The 14,886-nt window shown below is 42.2% G+C and overlaps 2 protein-coding genes across 2 annotated transcripts; one reads left to right on the forward strand and one right to left on the reverse strand.

Moving 5' to 3' along the window:
- Positions 1-2,648: 2,648 nt before the first annotated feature.
- SEC61B (SEC61 translocon subunit beta) lies at positions 2,649-11,940 on the reverse strand. Its single transcript, XM_084618155.1, has 4 exons — positions 11,781-11,940; positions 11,600-11,697; positions 11,049-11,150; positions 2,649-3,013 (listed from the first exon to the last, which is right to left on the reverse strand). The coding sequence occupies exons 1-4, from the start codon at positions 11,781-11,783 to the stop codon at positions 2,926-2,928; spliced, it is 291 nt and encodes a 96-aa protein (XP_084474281.1). The 5' UTR covers positions 11,784-11,940; the 3' UTR covers positions 2,649-2,925.
- Positions 11,941-12,104: 164 nt separating this feature from the next.
- ALG2 (ALG2 alpha-1,3/1,6-mannosyltransferase) lies at positions 12,105-14,606 on the forward strand (the record flags this gene model as incomplete). The annotated part of the gene is made up of 2 exons (XM_084618154.1): positions 12,105-12,593; positions 13,172-14,606. The coding sequence occupies 2 exons, from the start codon at positions 12,105-12,107 to the stop codon at positions 14,072-14,074; spliced, it is 1,392 nt and encodes a 463-aa protein (XP_084474280.1). The 3' UTR covers positions 14,075-14,606.
- Between the last annotated feature and the right edge of the window lie 280 nt (positions 14,607-14,886).

Here is a 14,886-nt window from a genome sequence, read left to right on the forward strand (position 1 = left end):
AGAATAAAAGGAACTATAAGCAGCCTATGAAAAATGGGGTACCTGTTAGCCGACGGCCAAGGATGTTTGGTGAGGTGCCAGCTATGCCCGTTTATACCATCCGTGACTTTAACCGCTAGGACGCACTGTCCCTTCGCGGCAGGCAGCCCGGGCTAGGCTGACGGATGCCCCAAGGTCCTAACCACCCGTGACTTTAACTGCTAGAGCTCAGAGCTCCTTCGCAGCGGGCAGCCAGGATTGACTGACAGGTGCCCCAAGAGTTTGCCCCGTGGAGGCGGCACAACTCAACGCTAGGCTCTTAGTACTCTCACCTAATGGCCAGGCTTTAGAGCCAAAACGGCTGAGGTTCTTTAATTGTGTCGGCTGCTTTACAGTAAACCAGAGAAAACAAGTCAGGCTTATGCACAAATGGTTACCAAAATTTATTAAGCTAGATTCTAATCATGTGGTTACAAAATTGCTAGTGCCTACTTATTTAAATGTAGAAATGTTACACACACATAAACAAGTTACAAAACTGAAGCCACAATCCCAAAGAAAGAAAACAAAGTATAGAGCTCTATTTCAAAATATGTGTACACTAAAGATAAGAGATCAGGTGTGGGTGCTTCTTACCCTCCTTGCATCTCTCGATTCCAGCGGTGCCAAGTCAGGATCGGTCACTCAATTCCACGGAAAGACGAATAAGGGACAAGGCTTAGGGACCCTCTTAGCTGTAGAAGCCTTGGGAGGCTGTCACTTATCTGACCAGCAGATAGATAGTGAAAAAGCACTCAAAAATCATGGTGCTGTAGGTCCCCTACTTATACCTCTGTACTCCTTTATTCTCTTTCTCCTTTCTAATGCCAAATTGGGGCTGGTCTGTCGGGGTGACGCCAGCTTTCGCAAGAGTAGTTTACACTTGCAAAGGAGAGAAACAATAAGTGTTGACTACTGGACATTTCTTTTATCAGGGTAAATATTTTCCCACCTAGGATGTTGGTGTGTGTGCATCACGCTATTTAGTAGGGGCTAAGAGCCATGTCTGTCACAGTGCCTCTGCCTGCTGTGAGCTTAATCGTTCTAGCAGCACACCTGTGCTTTTCACAGCTTCAAAGGCTGTGCTGGAATATATGTTAAGTGCCCTGTTCCAGCTTCCTCCTGTGTTTCCAGCAATGCTGATCTGGGGGGGGGGGGCTGGCTGTCTGGCTGGCTACAGGTACCCCAATATTCTTGGGGGACACTGCAAATAAGGAAACAGGGTGGACTCCTTCACGCACATGCGCAGAGTGGATGTGTAGTCAATATCACAAGATAAAAGAGGGCTCCCAAATTGGGTAAAATGAGCTCCCTAAGGGAAAACTCCAGCAGGACTCATCCCTCTACTGATGATCAATTGGCAAGGCATCTATCAGACCCTCTGAATATCATTAAGGATGTGAGTATGACTATATTTGTACCTTGTGCATAGGTCTTTAGAGGATTTCTATATGCTTGGGTAATCATAACTTTAATAAAACTTGTAAAACAGACTAGACCTTGTACTTGGAAATGTTTGTGCGGTCACTGCACCCTTGGTCTTTATGTGTTCCTGGAGGCTCTAAATCTAAAGCAAGTAGCAGAGGTGACTTTCGTTCTGTTAAGCTTGAAACTGTAGCCACCAGAGCCAAACCCATGGTGGTGTAATACCACATTGTTTTATTTAAAGTGAATTCAGTAAACAGCTACAAGTGTGAACTCCCCAGCACAGGGACTGTCTAACTGTTTTTGTACTCCAATCCTAATGAATAGAAATGCATGTGTAATTAAGTTGCCAGATGTTTTGTCAGAGAAAAAGGAGATATTTGCCCTCTCTCTGTGGTAGTATGACTTTCAAATAGTTATCAGCCTCAATACCAAGAGTATTCAAAGAGAGAAAAAGGATGGGAGGGTGAGATTCTGTGGCCTGCAATGTGTAGGAGGAGGTCAGACTAGATGATCATTATGGTCCCTTCTGACCTTAAAATTGATGAGTCTATGATGCTGCTGTAGCCTACTACCCAAAGACAGCTCTTTTACTCAGGGCTACATATCCAAGAAGCCAAAAAGCATGCATTTAGCCTCTCTTGCACAATAGTTTTAAGTGCACCTGGCTAGGGAAGTGAAAAAAGAGCAAGTGAGCTAAAAGTCATTCTACCCAATATTGAGGGAAACAGATAAATGAACCAGTCCTCACTCAAGAGTTTACAGTGTGCAATATAAGCAATTCTAATTGTAGCACAGATATATATGCACTGAGGGAAGTGGGGGGCGGGGGAGAAAGAGAGAGAGAGAATGGGAAAAGGTTTTTCTGTGATCCAAAGCTGGCTGATTACATGGTCTTTGCTGTGGAATGCCAGATCAAAGAGGTGGAGCAATCTACCAGCACATGTACCACACTACGTTTTTATGACCAAGTGCATTAGCATATGTTATTTCAACTATTTTCATGTCTCACAAATTTTGTTCCAAAAACAATTCTCTGATGTAATATTTTATTTTCTACCTATATTGTACAGTATTCAAAATTCCATTTTGAACTATTGTTATACCACTGTTTACTCAAAACTATTCAGAGAGCTCTTTATAATACTTCATGACAGTGCTGTGTTGGGGGGTGGGGAGGAGAAGAGGAATAGAGAATGCATTGCTTCAATTTATGTATACAAATTTTATTGCAAGACCTGTAATTTTTAAGTGTACAGGCAAACACACAATGACCTGTGACAGAAAGACTTCAAAACCAGCACAAACAGAAAAATTTAACAGTTCATTCAACACTAATACCAAATAAAAGTGACAAGGGACTCCTCAATAGCCAAACAGGAAGCTTTCCAAATATTCTCTCTCCATGAGCAAACAAAATCCTCCATACTTTTGGTCCAAGATGTATGCTTTAAATTGACAGACATATGGATGCAGAGGAGTCTATGAGCGAGTGTACTTGCCCCAGATATGCAACATAAATACAGAAGCAATAAAGAGGAGACTCATAACCAAAACTGGAACAGGACCACTAGAAAGAAAGAAAAAAAGTCAGTTAAATCTCAACGATACATAAAGACATCTTGTTCTGAAGGTTAGGTAGAACCAGCCAAATAAATTACTCAGTAAATACACAGACTTCCCACTCCACGCCCCTCACCAAATTAGTGATGGGGATTATTTTGTTATCTATTGCAAAAGTTTTAATACAAACATTACTGGAATGCAGCTTTTAGTAGTACAAGTTAACCCTTTAAGATTAACAGAAATACGAACCATTTTCTCAGAATTCGTATCTGCCACATTAAGTTGGAAATCTAAGATTTAATTTTGATACCTCAGTTTTGAATTGCTGAAAGAATATGGATGCTTCCATTTGTACTATAACTATTACAGGGAGTATTTAGTCATTCACTGCTAATCACTTGTTGAAATCAGGATCTTAATACTCTGATCGTAAACTTTATCTCCACATTTTTCAATTCATGTTTCCGCCTCACATTCTGGTGGGTCTGCTACTGAGTTAGTGACCTGAGCATACTTGTACACAAATAGAGCACAAGAAACAATAGAGTCCCCTAGCAGCTAGTCAAACTTAGGTTCAAAATTAGAATATTTTAGCTTGGGAAGTAATTTACAGCCAACTCTCCAGTTTTTAAGAAGTGAACAGAATTTTAAATGCAGCGAGGCAACAGATACAATCATTTTTCAAGTAGGCTTTTATAGTTACACCAGTTTCAGTTTGATTAAATTTACTGCAAGTGACACTGAAAAAAATCACAAGTGGAAGCTCTGTCCATTATAAATCCTTATCTAAAACTCCCAATCTGAACTTCGTGTTGGAATCTTTTATGCTCACTAATTCTATTTTTAAGAAATTATAATTAGGGTATTATTGTTTGGAAAACTTCTCACACTTTCAATTTTAGACTGTGTTAAACTAGCTGATCTATGCTGTGACTAGTCTGAAGGGGATCCCAAGCAAATTAACGTGAGCGTTCCATTACAATAAAAACACCATTTTCTTACTGTGCATCTCATAACTACGGCTGTCAAGCAATTAAAAAAATTAATCACGATTAATCGTATTATTAATTGCGCTGTTAAACAATAATAAATACCATTTATTTAAATATTTTTGGGTGTTTTCTATATTTTCAAATATATTGATTTCAATTACACGACAATACAAAGTGTACAGTGCTCACTTTATATTTATGATTACAAATATTTGCACTGTAAAAAACAAGAGTATATTTTAATTCACCTAATTCTCAATCTCCACTTACTGATAATTTGCTTCCCACAACCAAATCTCTGTACAAGTTTTCATGAATGATGTACCCAAGTATTCAGATTCTAATATCTGAACTGTATTGTTAAATCTATTCACCTAAATTTGAGTTATTGCGGATTATGTACTCTATGTATCATATGATATTTGAAAACAAACTTTGTATTTGTGGATAATCTAATCACTATGCCCAGATATACAGACACTCTTTTCCCAACCTATGTATTATATATATTTTTTTAAATTAGCTTTAATAAAATTTTTACATCTGGCACATAAATACCTTGTAACGCCGGCTGCAAAAGTGCCATTCAAACACCTGTTCTCACTTTCAGGTGACATTGTAAATAAGAAGCAGTCAGCAGTACCTCCCGTGAACAAATGTGTTTGTCTTAGCGATTGGCTGAACAAGGAGGAGGACTGAGTGGACTTGTAGGCTCTAAAGTTTTACACTGTTTTGTTTTTGGGCGCAGTTATGTAACAACAAAAATCTACATTTGTAAGTTACACTTTCACGAGAGAGATTGCACTATGCTACTTGTATGAGGTGAACTGAAAAATACTATTTCTTTTATCATTTTTACAGTGGAAATATTTGTAATAAAAACAAAGTGAGCACTGTACACTTTGATTTCTATTACAGCACAGAATACAATATATTTGAAAATGTAGAAAAACTATCCAAAAATACGTATTAAATTTCAATTGGTATTCTATTATTTAACAGTGGAATTAATCACGATTAATTTTTTTTTAATCAGTTAATTTTTTTTTAGTTAAATCGTGTGAGTTAACTGTGATTAATTGACAGCTCTACTCATAACACTGTACTTGATCTCCCTTCATTAGAGGCAGCACCAGATTTCCAAAAGTATGATTCATGCTATGGAGTTTTTATGATCAAGCAGATCTTATTTGAACATAATGTAAAAATGAAACTGAAGCAACTGATCTCCTTCATGTTACTGTCTTCAAGGTTTTTCAACTCCTCATGCAATTTTCTGATTCACAGGCTTTTGAACATCCTCATCTCACAAACTATTTTAAATCATAATTGCTATCTACTATGCATAGCCCAATTTGGCTTTTTGTGCAGAATCTTGAATTTTATCCAACTGGATATAGATACGTAGATGTATTTAGCAATCAAACTAAGTGTAAATATGCAATATATTTTAGTTTGCAATTCCACAGTGCAATTCCATAGGCAACTCTTAGCTAATCCATCATTTCCACCATCTTCACAATATAGTTCCAGACCCCAAAAGTATAAATATGAATACATAAAATTAATGAAGCTCTAGGATCTTCCACAATCATAAAAAACAAACAAAAAACAAAAATTAAGAGGAACTCCCCACCCACTCCAAAATATATCTGACTTGCCACTTGAATCAATAAATCATTCTCACCCTTATTAAAATACAAATCATCTTCAGACCATTCCTATTTCTCATCCTTTCCAAAAGTACAACAGGTGATCTATTCAGTGAACAATTATAATTTATCTACCATATTTCAGTTAGGACAAATTGGATCTTCCACATTTGTGATGACAATCAGACTATTTTCTCTAAAGCTGATCTCCAATTGTCTATGGCCTCAACAGAACTTTTTATTTCATTTTAGACTTATTATATTCTCAGGATCAATAACACATGAAATACTTGTTTGTTTTTCTAAGAGCCCATTTGGTTTGCCTCAATGTAAGTTCACAATCAGGAAGATTTACAAAACTGATCGAAAACAGCTGCTCCTACTGGTAAATGGGTACGTGAAAAAAAAAAAAACCCTCTCTCAACAACACAATAACCAAAAAGAGTGTAAGACAGACCCATGGTCATTTATAAAGGATTTTGTGTAAACGTATGTGAAACATGCAATAAATTTGAGTTAAGATTATTAAAATCTTCTGGTGGGAAAGAACTTTGCCATATTGACATCTTGGTGTGAAGACTTAAGTTTTTTTATACCAGCATTTTATTTTTTTAATCTTACTTTGGTGCAAATACATCAGCATATAGTGACAGGCAAAATGGGCCTCCTTAAAGCAGACAGTTTTGTTATGGGTTCCCTCTTTATGAATTTGCATGTGACACAGATCTTACATAAGCTCTGTCTCTTCATAAACATATGCAAAACCAAAGACTCTCAAGTGCATTAGTCTTCATGGAAGAACTTGGTACCTTACTAATTATCATCACTATTAAGGAGTACTAAACTTCAGTAAAGAAAAATTGTACTTCAGAAATTTAGTAAACATCTGCTACATAAATTACATTATGCCACGATGGTAACACACAGGAACATTAGCTACAAAGAGACCAAAAAGCCTGTTTCTATAGTTTAGAGATTTTACAGAACTGATTATAAAAAAAACCCCAAAATGAACTACTCAGTACTGACAAATCATTACATTTTCAATTACACTTCCTCCAATCCCATGGAAGGTCCTTGCTGGAACCTAGGAGATCAACCATTCTCCCCACCAACACACACATGCTTCTCACCCTCATTAAGGTCAACATTTTTTCTGCCTAGCCGGATGAATTCCCTTAATAAGAGTAACAATGTTAAATAACCACAGCAGTGACTCCATATCTAGAGTTCCCTGCAGTCAATAAATTTGAAGTCAACTTTGATTTTCTATACAATCTAGTTTTATCAAACCAAACCATTCTGCTCAAGATTTCTATTACATAGTCTTGACATTCTCACAGTGATCAGATTCAGAGTGCCACAGAAGGAGGGCAACAGGTCTCAAGCGAACTATTTTGCTCTGACTATCCTTCCCATTAAAACATATCCCCCCCCCCCCACCACCACCACCACCACCACCACCAATTCCCTTAATAGCCAAGACATTTTCAACTTTAGCCCATTGCTTTTTGGTAACACTCACAACCAGAGTGAAAGGGATAAGCCCCTCAGAAACAGGGCCTTGAAGTTTGTCTGCTGAACTGGTGACTAGCAGAGAATGCAGGGCAGGAGTTGATGAAATTCGGATGTTGCAGGTCATAACTGAGACAGAGAAGGGGACAGCACTAACCTGTGTATACTGGAGAAGAGCTTATGTTATTGGGTAGTGACCACTAACACTTAGAAAGGTGAGACATCAAAAGTTCACCAGTGATTTTCTTTGTAGTGGCTGTTTTGACCAGTCTCCCTTAGACCTAAATACTGTCACCACCACATGCTGACAAATTCCTGGCTCAGACATCAGATTCATATATTTACTAAAATTGTCTGTGGAGGTCAGAAACATGCATAGAGAAAAGAAGAATTTTTCCTTCTGGATAAAGGTTTGTGTCATTTTGATGAGATTGGAACAGATAGTTCCTTCCTTCAGGGTTGGCAATTTCCTGGGAAAAACTAGTTTAGGACAGAGTGCTGATAAATAAAAGCTTAAACCAGGAAACTGAGGAAAAAATTTTTATTAGAATATACTAATGAATATTACTGAAAAACATTTAGCAATTTGATAATAGTTTTGCAGTAATGTGGTCTGTTTAATTTAAAAATAAGGAAAACAAAACAAAATAAAAAAGAGCCTCAAAAGAGGTATGCTATTGTTTGAAACAAAAACTTCTTAATCTGGGAGACTGGCTGTTGGCCAGGAGCCCAGGTCTGAAGGCAGAGCCGCCGCCAGCAACAGCACAGACAAACGGGAGGCAATACCATACCATGCTATCCTTACTTCTGCGTTGCTGCTGGCGGCAGCTCTGTCTTCAGAGCTGGGCTCCCAGCCAGCCACTGCCGTTCTCCAGCTGCCCAGCTCCAAAGGCGCTGCTAGCAGGAGCACTGACGTAAGGATAGCAGTACTGCAACCCCCCCACAATAAACTTGTGATCCTCCCACAACTCCTTTTCCAATTACAACACCATGAACTTCATGATTTCAGATATTTAAATCTGATATTTTACAATTTTTAAAATCTTATCACCATGAAATTGACCAAAATGGACAGTGAATTTAGTAGGGCCCTAGTTATTAAGCATCAAACTTTTCAAAAAATGATCAGCTGCCTATGGTCAGGCTACAAAAAGCAGGTAGCAGGTGAACTGTTAGACACTGATAGCACGAGAGTGGAAGTAACAAATTACATGGAAAAAAACAGGTTTCAGAATAGCAGCCGTGTTAGTCTGTATCCGCAAAAAGAAAAGGAGTACTTGTGGCACCTTAGAAACTAACACATTTATTTGAGTATAAGCTTTTGTGGGGCTACAGCCCACTTCATGAAAGCTTATGCTCAAATAAATTTGTGAGTCTCTAAGGTGCCACAAGTACTCCTTTTCTTTTTATGGAAAAAAGTTACACTAATGCAAGATGAAAAAAAGATGGAAAGTATAAGAAGTGATTTGGAACAAGACAACAACAGTTTGGTTATATATTAATGAGCATCACGTTGGCTAAATCTACTTGGACAAGACCTTATCCCAAGTGCTTTGATGAAACGTTGTAGATTTACAAAAGTATTTTTGTAATCACCGTCAGCCTGGTTAAAAGAATACCAAGGATCTGTAAAACCCCAAATCTGTGGTGACATACGATGGAACACTCAAACATGTATGGAAACCTATATTAAAAATCAGTTACATTATCTCAGGATTGTGAGCGGTCTTGAGGAAGAACTTGAAGATAGTGGTCAGTATAATTGATAATCAAAGGGCTTTCCGGGAAACAAAGAACTTGATCAATCAATTGAAACCAGCTGTTGTGGCACTTGACACTTCAAAAAGGGACACATCAACAATTGCTGTTGCATGCAAAGTATGGTTGAACCTAATGATAAATGAAGATCTTGCACCATATCAAGCAAAAGTACACAAAAATTTCATGAAGCAAGTATTCATGTACACATGTTGGCCGACCTCCTTCATGTAAAATATGCAAGAAAGGAATTGTCATTTTAAGAAGAAATTGCAAGGCAGTGATTACTCAGCAAAAAAATCATCTCAACTTTCTGCCATATATATACACTTGCATTTAAAGTAGAAGTAGCTCTGTATCCAAAAACACACACACACCCCCCACAATATTTTCATCTGCTATCAAGGAGAAAGTTTCTCCTGTCATATGGTGGGGAAAATCTGAAGAATACTGATATTCTATCTGACTTAATAGAATTGGTGGTGCAATTTCAACATCCAGCAAGTACAGAACGAATCTTTTCAAATGCTGGATACATCCATTCAAATCTGGAGAATAGGCTTGGTCTAGCCACAACTAAAGTTGGTCTCCGGCTACAGAATGCTACATGCCCAAGTGGACTTCAACCAGTTGTCTGCAACTATGCATGCTTCTGATTGCTTAATGCTTCAAACCTGAAACTCTGCATTTTCATCTAATCAAATGTTTTTGACTTTTGGTTACATAACAGTGAAAACTGAAATGAGCTGACATGTGTAACTTCCTTGAGAAGACACTGAACCAAACTGTGCAATATTCAGTATTATAATTATATGTTATGCCCTCTGCAGTTTTATTTTTATCTGAACAATTCTAAATTAATCTCTGAGTCTATTGCCTCATGTAACCACAATTTGAATATGTAACTAAAACAAAGTGTACTGTGGTGTGCATTAATGAAACAGTTTTTAAAAGGCCTTAAACTGGGACTAACTAGTTTCTCCCTGGGTGTTAAGAACCATGATTTTACCTGGTAAATAACATGCTATTCCTGCCTCAAGTTTCCATGTGACAAGGAAAGAGGCTGTTTCTCTCTATTTCTTGACTGTATTTGTCCGTCACCCAAGCCTGGATGAGGGTGGGATCTATCACTTTTTTGGAAGGGACGAGGATATCTCCAAGAGTGTCAGGAACACTTGCAGAAGTGAGAAATCTACAGGCCTAAGTGTATAGGAGAAAATGGTTTGCGAATGGGATGGTATTTTAATAGCTCTATCAGAATGGCCATTTTATTTTATATTGCTTTTGCTGCTTGCTCAGGAAGCTCTTTCTTTTACAGCCAGCTGCAGCACCTACCACTTCGATTACCAACTTAAGGTATCTAAGAAACTGCGTGCTGAAGATATGGTGTAATGGGCAAAGGGACTGATTGAGAGCACCTGGCTTTCTTCATCCCTACAACAGAAGACCAAGGAAATACAGGGTTGAAGCATTAAAACAAACCTGTGACATAGGTGTGAGCTAAGGCTGAAAAGGTTAGCCTTATAACATCAGTGTCTCTTAAAATGTTCGTCACTTCATTATGTTTAACTCAAGACGTGTGATTAATGAAGTTACCGTGTCCAGTGGACCTCATTAGCAGTGAGTTGCTTCTGACTGCGTGTATGACTGCAAACGGTACGTATTGATGTGTAATGTTTTTTGGTATTTCTGCAATGGTGTTTTTATTGGCATTAAAAAAACCCAGAAAAACTGTAGATAATGAAGCCTTAGGTCCGAAGCCTACAACCACATATGCATGTGCCTTACTACTGTGAGTAACCTCTCTTGATTTCTTAGAACCGTTCATAGTATTCAAGAAAAGCACGTGCACGTCTGCAGGTTTGGGACCTTAAAGAAAAACAATTCAAGTAATCATCTTGACTGTACTGTATTAACTTAAACATCTACCTACAAGATTGATCTTTTATATTTTTATAACCAGGTCTCCTCAAGGCATTCTTTCTGATTTATCTAAGCAATTGTGGTTCCCCCATATTTTCATGCATAATGTGCAGGCCAGATCAAATGACTCGGGGAGCCTGGACTACTGTATATAGATTTAAAACAACACTGTCACCCTCTTGCTGCTTTTGGGACTTACACTTTGAGCCCAGGGGAGTCCTCTGTGTAGAATCTCCACATGCCACCAGTGCCTGCTGAGGTAGTGCGGCCTGCGCTCCTAGTCCCACAGCTGGCGTTTTTCCTTGGAGGGAAGAACAAGGGAATCACAACCTGACCTGCATTAGCGATCAGCTGAGAACCACCAACCTTTCCTAGAAGTCAAGAAGAACCCCCCCCACACACAATCTCTTCCTGGTGCTGGTCTCAGACTTTGGCCCGAAGTGACCGTGCTCAGCGCTGGGCCCGGGCCACAGGGCGCTGCCAGGCTCGGTTCAGTGCCATTAGCCACAGACATAGAGAGAAGTTGCCTGACACCCTCCCCCAGCCGCCCGCTCCCAGCTGGCACCAGGGGCAACGACGCCCATCGAGGCTCCCCCAGCTCAAGTGTCAGCCTCGGGGGTCGGAGGGGGGGGGGGGGCAGGAGGCGGCGCTATCGAGCGTTGTCGCGACCGGTGTCTCCATCGGGTCGAGGCCGGGCGGCGCAGCCAGGCTTTACCGAGCCCCGACCTCGGGGTCCGCCCCCGCCGGTACCTTTGCCGGACGGTGGATCCCGCAGCTCGAGGCGCCACCGCTTTGCTGGGGGAGCGGCCAGAGGCGCCGACGTTGGTGCCGCTGGGGCTGGGGCCGGGCTGCGGAGAGAAAGAGACAGCGCGTGAGACGGGACCAGCGCGAGCCAGGGCGCGGAGGGGGGATCGGGGCCTCGCGCTCTCACCATGGCAGCGACTCTGGGTTCAAGGAAGCGCGCGCGGGCCTCAGAACTCTCCCGTCTCCAAAATTCGCTGCGGCTGCTGCAGATACCCCAGGTCTAGCTGACCCGCCCCTAGGACCGCTCGCCTCCTGGGCCTCCCAAGGCCCCGCGGTGGACTAGGACACTGCCTGACTCCAGCCGCCTCTCAGGAGACAGTTTCCAGAGCAGCGAACCGAGCTCAGGGCTCCAGCCGCCAGAGTCCTGTCCCCCTCCTGTGCCCGAACCCCGCCTGAAACGGAGACACCACAGGACGCGCGGACTAAGGAACCAGGCAGCACCAGGCCACCTATGCGGGGACGAAGGCTGATGTGTCCCAAGCAGGCAGCACAGCGAGAGGGCGGAGCTGCGCATGCGCTCTCTGCAGTGACACGTGGACTAGCCCAGGTCCCGGAATCACTTCTTCGCTCAAAAGAAGCGGGCTCCGCCTCCTCTCTGGCGGGTGCAGGCGCCAGCATGGCAGGGGGCCCGGGCTCGGGCCCGTCCGTGCTGTTCCTGCACCCGGACCTGGGCCTGGGCGGCGCCGAGCGGCTAGTGGTGGACGCGGCGCTGGCGCTGCGGGCGCGCGGCTGCCGCGTGCAGATCTGGACCGCGCACTACGACCCCGCGCGCTGCTTCTCGGAGACGCGCGGCCTGCCGGTGCGGAGCGTGGGGGATTGGCTGCCTCGCAGCCTCTTCGGGCGGGGCCACGCGCTCTGCGCCGCGCTGCGCATGGCCTACGTGGCGCTCTACGTGCTGCTGCTGAGCGGGGAGGAGATGGACGTGTTCGTGTGCGACCAGGTGCGGGGGCGGGGCCAGCAGCACGTGCTCTGGCCCAGCGCGAGGAGCTGCCGGGGCCGCGCGCCCGTAACGGCCGTGGCGGGGAGGGGCGGCGCGGTCACAGCTCGGTTCGCAGCCGGGAACCGAAGGGAGGGGGCGTCAGGTGGGCCCTGAGCCGGCAGGGCGCTGCCTCCCCTCGCTGGGCACGGGCCCTGAGCCCGGGTGCGGACCGCACGGGTGGGGCTGCGAGTCGCACAGCCACGTGTTTCGCTGGTCACGGGCAGGGGGAGACCGCCAGGCGCCTGCCCTTCGGGTCACCTCTCCCTGGACCGAGAAGGGAAGCCCGCCGAGTGGCGGTTTGCCAGCAGCATCTGAACCCCCCCCCACACACACACCTCCCCCCCCCCCCCCGCCCCTTGCGGAAGGCCGCGAGTGAGAGTAAGCACCGGGTCGTTCCAGTCCGCGCCGCTGCTTCCTCACGCGGAGCGCTTTAGTTTTGAATCCACAAGTGTCGCTCCAGGATAGATCTTATTGTAGAAACTGGGACTGAATAAACAGTGCTGCCTCTTACTCTCACCCCCACCTCTCGGTTTATCCAGGTGTCTGCTTGTATCCCAGTCCTCAGGCTGGCCAGAACTCCTAAGAAGGTTTTGTTTTACTGTCACTTTCCTGATCAGCTTCTGACCGAGAGAGAATCTTTTCTTAAACGCATCTATAGAGCTCCACTTGACTGGTTGGAAGAGTATACTACTGGCATGGCAGATTGCATTGTTGTCAACAGCAATTTTACAGCTAATGTCTTCAAGAATACATTTAAATCCTTAAATCAGATTAAACCAGACGTCCTATACCCTTCGTTGAATGTCAGTACCTTTGAAACAATTGTTCCTGCAGATATAGCTAGTATAATTCCCCAGGGGAAAAAATATTTGTTTCTTTCAATCAATAGATTTGAAAGGAAAAAAAACCTAGCATTAGCTCTGGAAGCTTTACATGATCTTCGTGGCAGGCTCGATGCTCAAGAGTGGAATGAAGTTCATCTAGTTTTGGCTGGTGGTTATGATGAAAGGGTTTTGGAAAACGTGGAACATTATGAAGAGCTGAAGACTATTGCAACCAAGCTTAATATTAGCAAGCAAGTCACTTTTGTGAGGTCTTTTTCAGATGAACAAAAAATCTCTCTTTTCAATAACTGTGTGTGTGTGCTTTATACGCCAAGCAATGAACACTTTGGCATAGTTCCTTTGGAGGCTATGTATATGAGATGTCCAGTTATAGCAGTTAATTCAGGTGGTCCTTTGGAATCTGTTATAAATAATTTTACAGGATTTTTGTGTGATCCTCTTCCAACACAATTTTCTGAGGCCATGGAAAAATTTGTGAGAGACCCTGCCTTAAAGAATACAATGGGAGCAGCTGGAAGAGCAAGAGTTACAGAAAAATTTTCTTCAGACGCTTTTACAGAACAGCTGTACCAATACATATGTAGATTAACACAATAACAGATACACGCCGTAGTGTAATTTAGTGCTTTGTCATGTTTCTGATTTGTACATGAGACAGTTGATTAAACTGACGTCTAGGCTAGTGCAAGGATGCTGAAATATTTAGAAAATTTGAGTTAATCTTTAAACTACACTTTTGATAGTCTGTTTCATGCCGGTTGCCACAAAATAACAAGATTTAGTTGAGGTGGATTTGTTTACCATTGACTACATTGAATTTTTGCTGCATATCATGTACTGGAAAATATTTTAATAAATTTATTAGACTTGCTAGTTTAAACTGGGGAAAGTTAAAATTATGGCAAGTCTTCAGGTTGTATAAGATGATTAACTTGCTTACTTTCTTCTCTACACTTGCTATGAATTAACTTTACAGGGCAATTCTTCTGTTGTAATACTATGCACCATAATTTTCCACTTGAATGAATTTCTACTGAAAGGCTCTGCCAGATCTCTGCCAATTCTGGTGTGGATGCAGTCATTGAAAATACAGTGAGCTATACATATGCAATAAAGTCCCATGGTTTTTTGTGTTTTTTTTTTTTTTTAAATGCTAACCTCTAGCCTGGTGATGTTGAACAGTCTTAAACGATCTTATTTGTCTGAGAACTCCTGTCCTTAAATTGTATCACCTAATCATCTCTGATGTCATAATCCCAGTAACTAGCTGTTGTTCTTGGAGCAGTGGCAGAGGAAAGAGAGAGAAGGATGAAACCAAGGATGTCAAAATCCCTCAGACAAAAAATGGAGCTAGGATTTAACCCCATTTTCCCCTCAAAAGTCTCTGAAATCTTCTTGAATATCAGCTG

The sequence above is a fragment of the Lepidochelys olivacea genome, assembly GCF_965140295.1.
Source record: "Lepidochelys olivacea isolate rLepOli2 genome assembly, chromosome: 2".
Lineage (NCBI taxonomy): Eukaryota > Metazoa > Chordata > Testudines > Cheloniidae > Lepidochelys > Lepidochelys olivacea.

Excerpts from the sequence above, each read along its gene's own strand:
- SEC61B (XM_084618155.1), bottom strand. Across the intron at positions 11,151-11,599 it reads GGATCCACCGTCCGGCAAAG|GAAAAACGCCAGCTGTGGGA; the intron begins GTACCGGCGGGG and ends CTTCCCTCCAAG. Across the intron at positions 3,014-11,048 it reads GACTCCCCTGGGCTCAAAGT|TGGTCCTGTTCCAGTTTTGG; the intron begins GTAAGTCCCAAA and ends CTTTCTTTCTAG.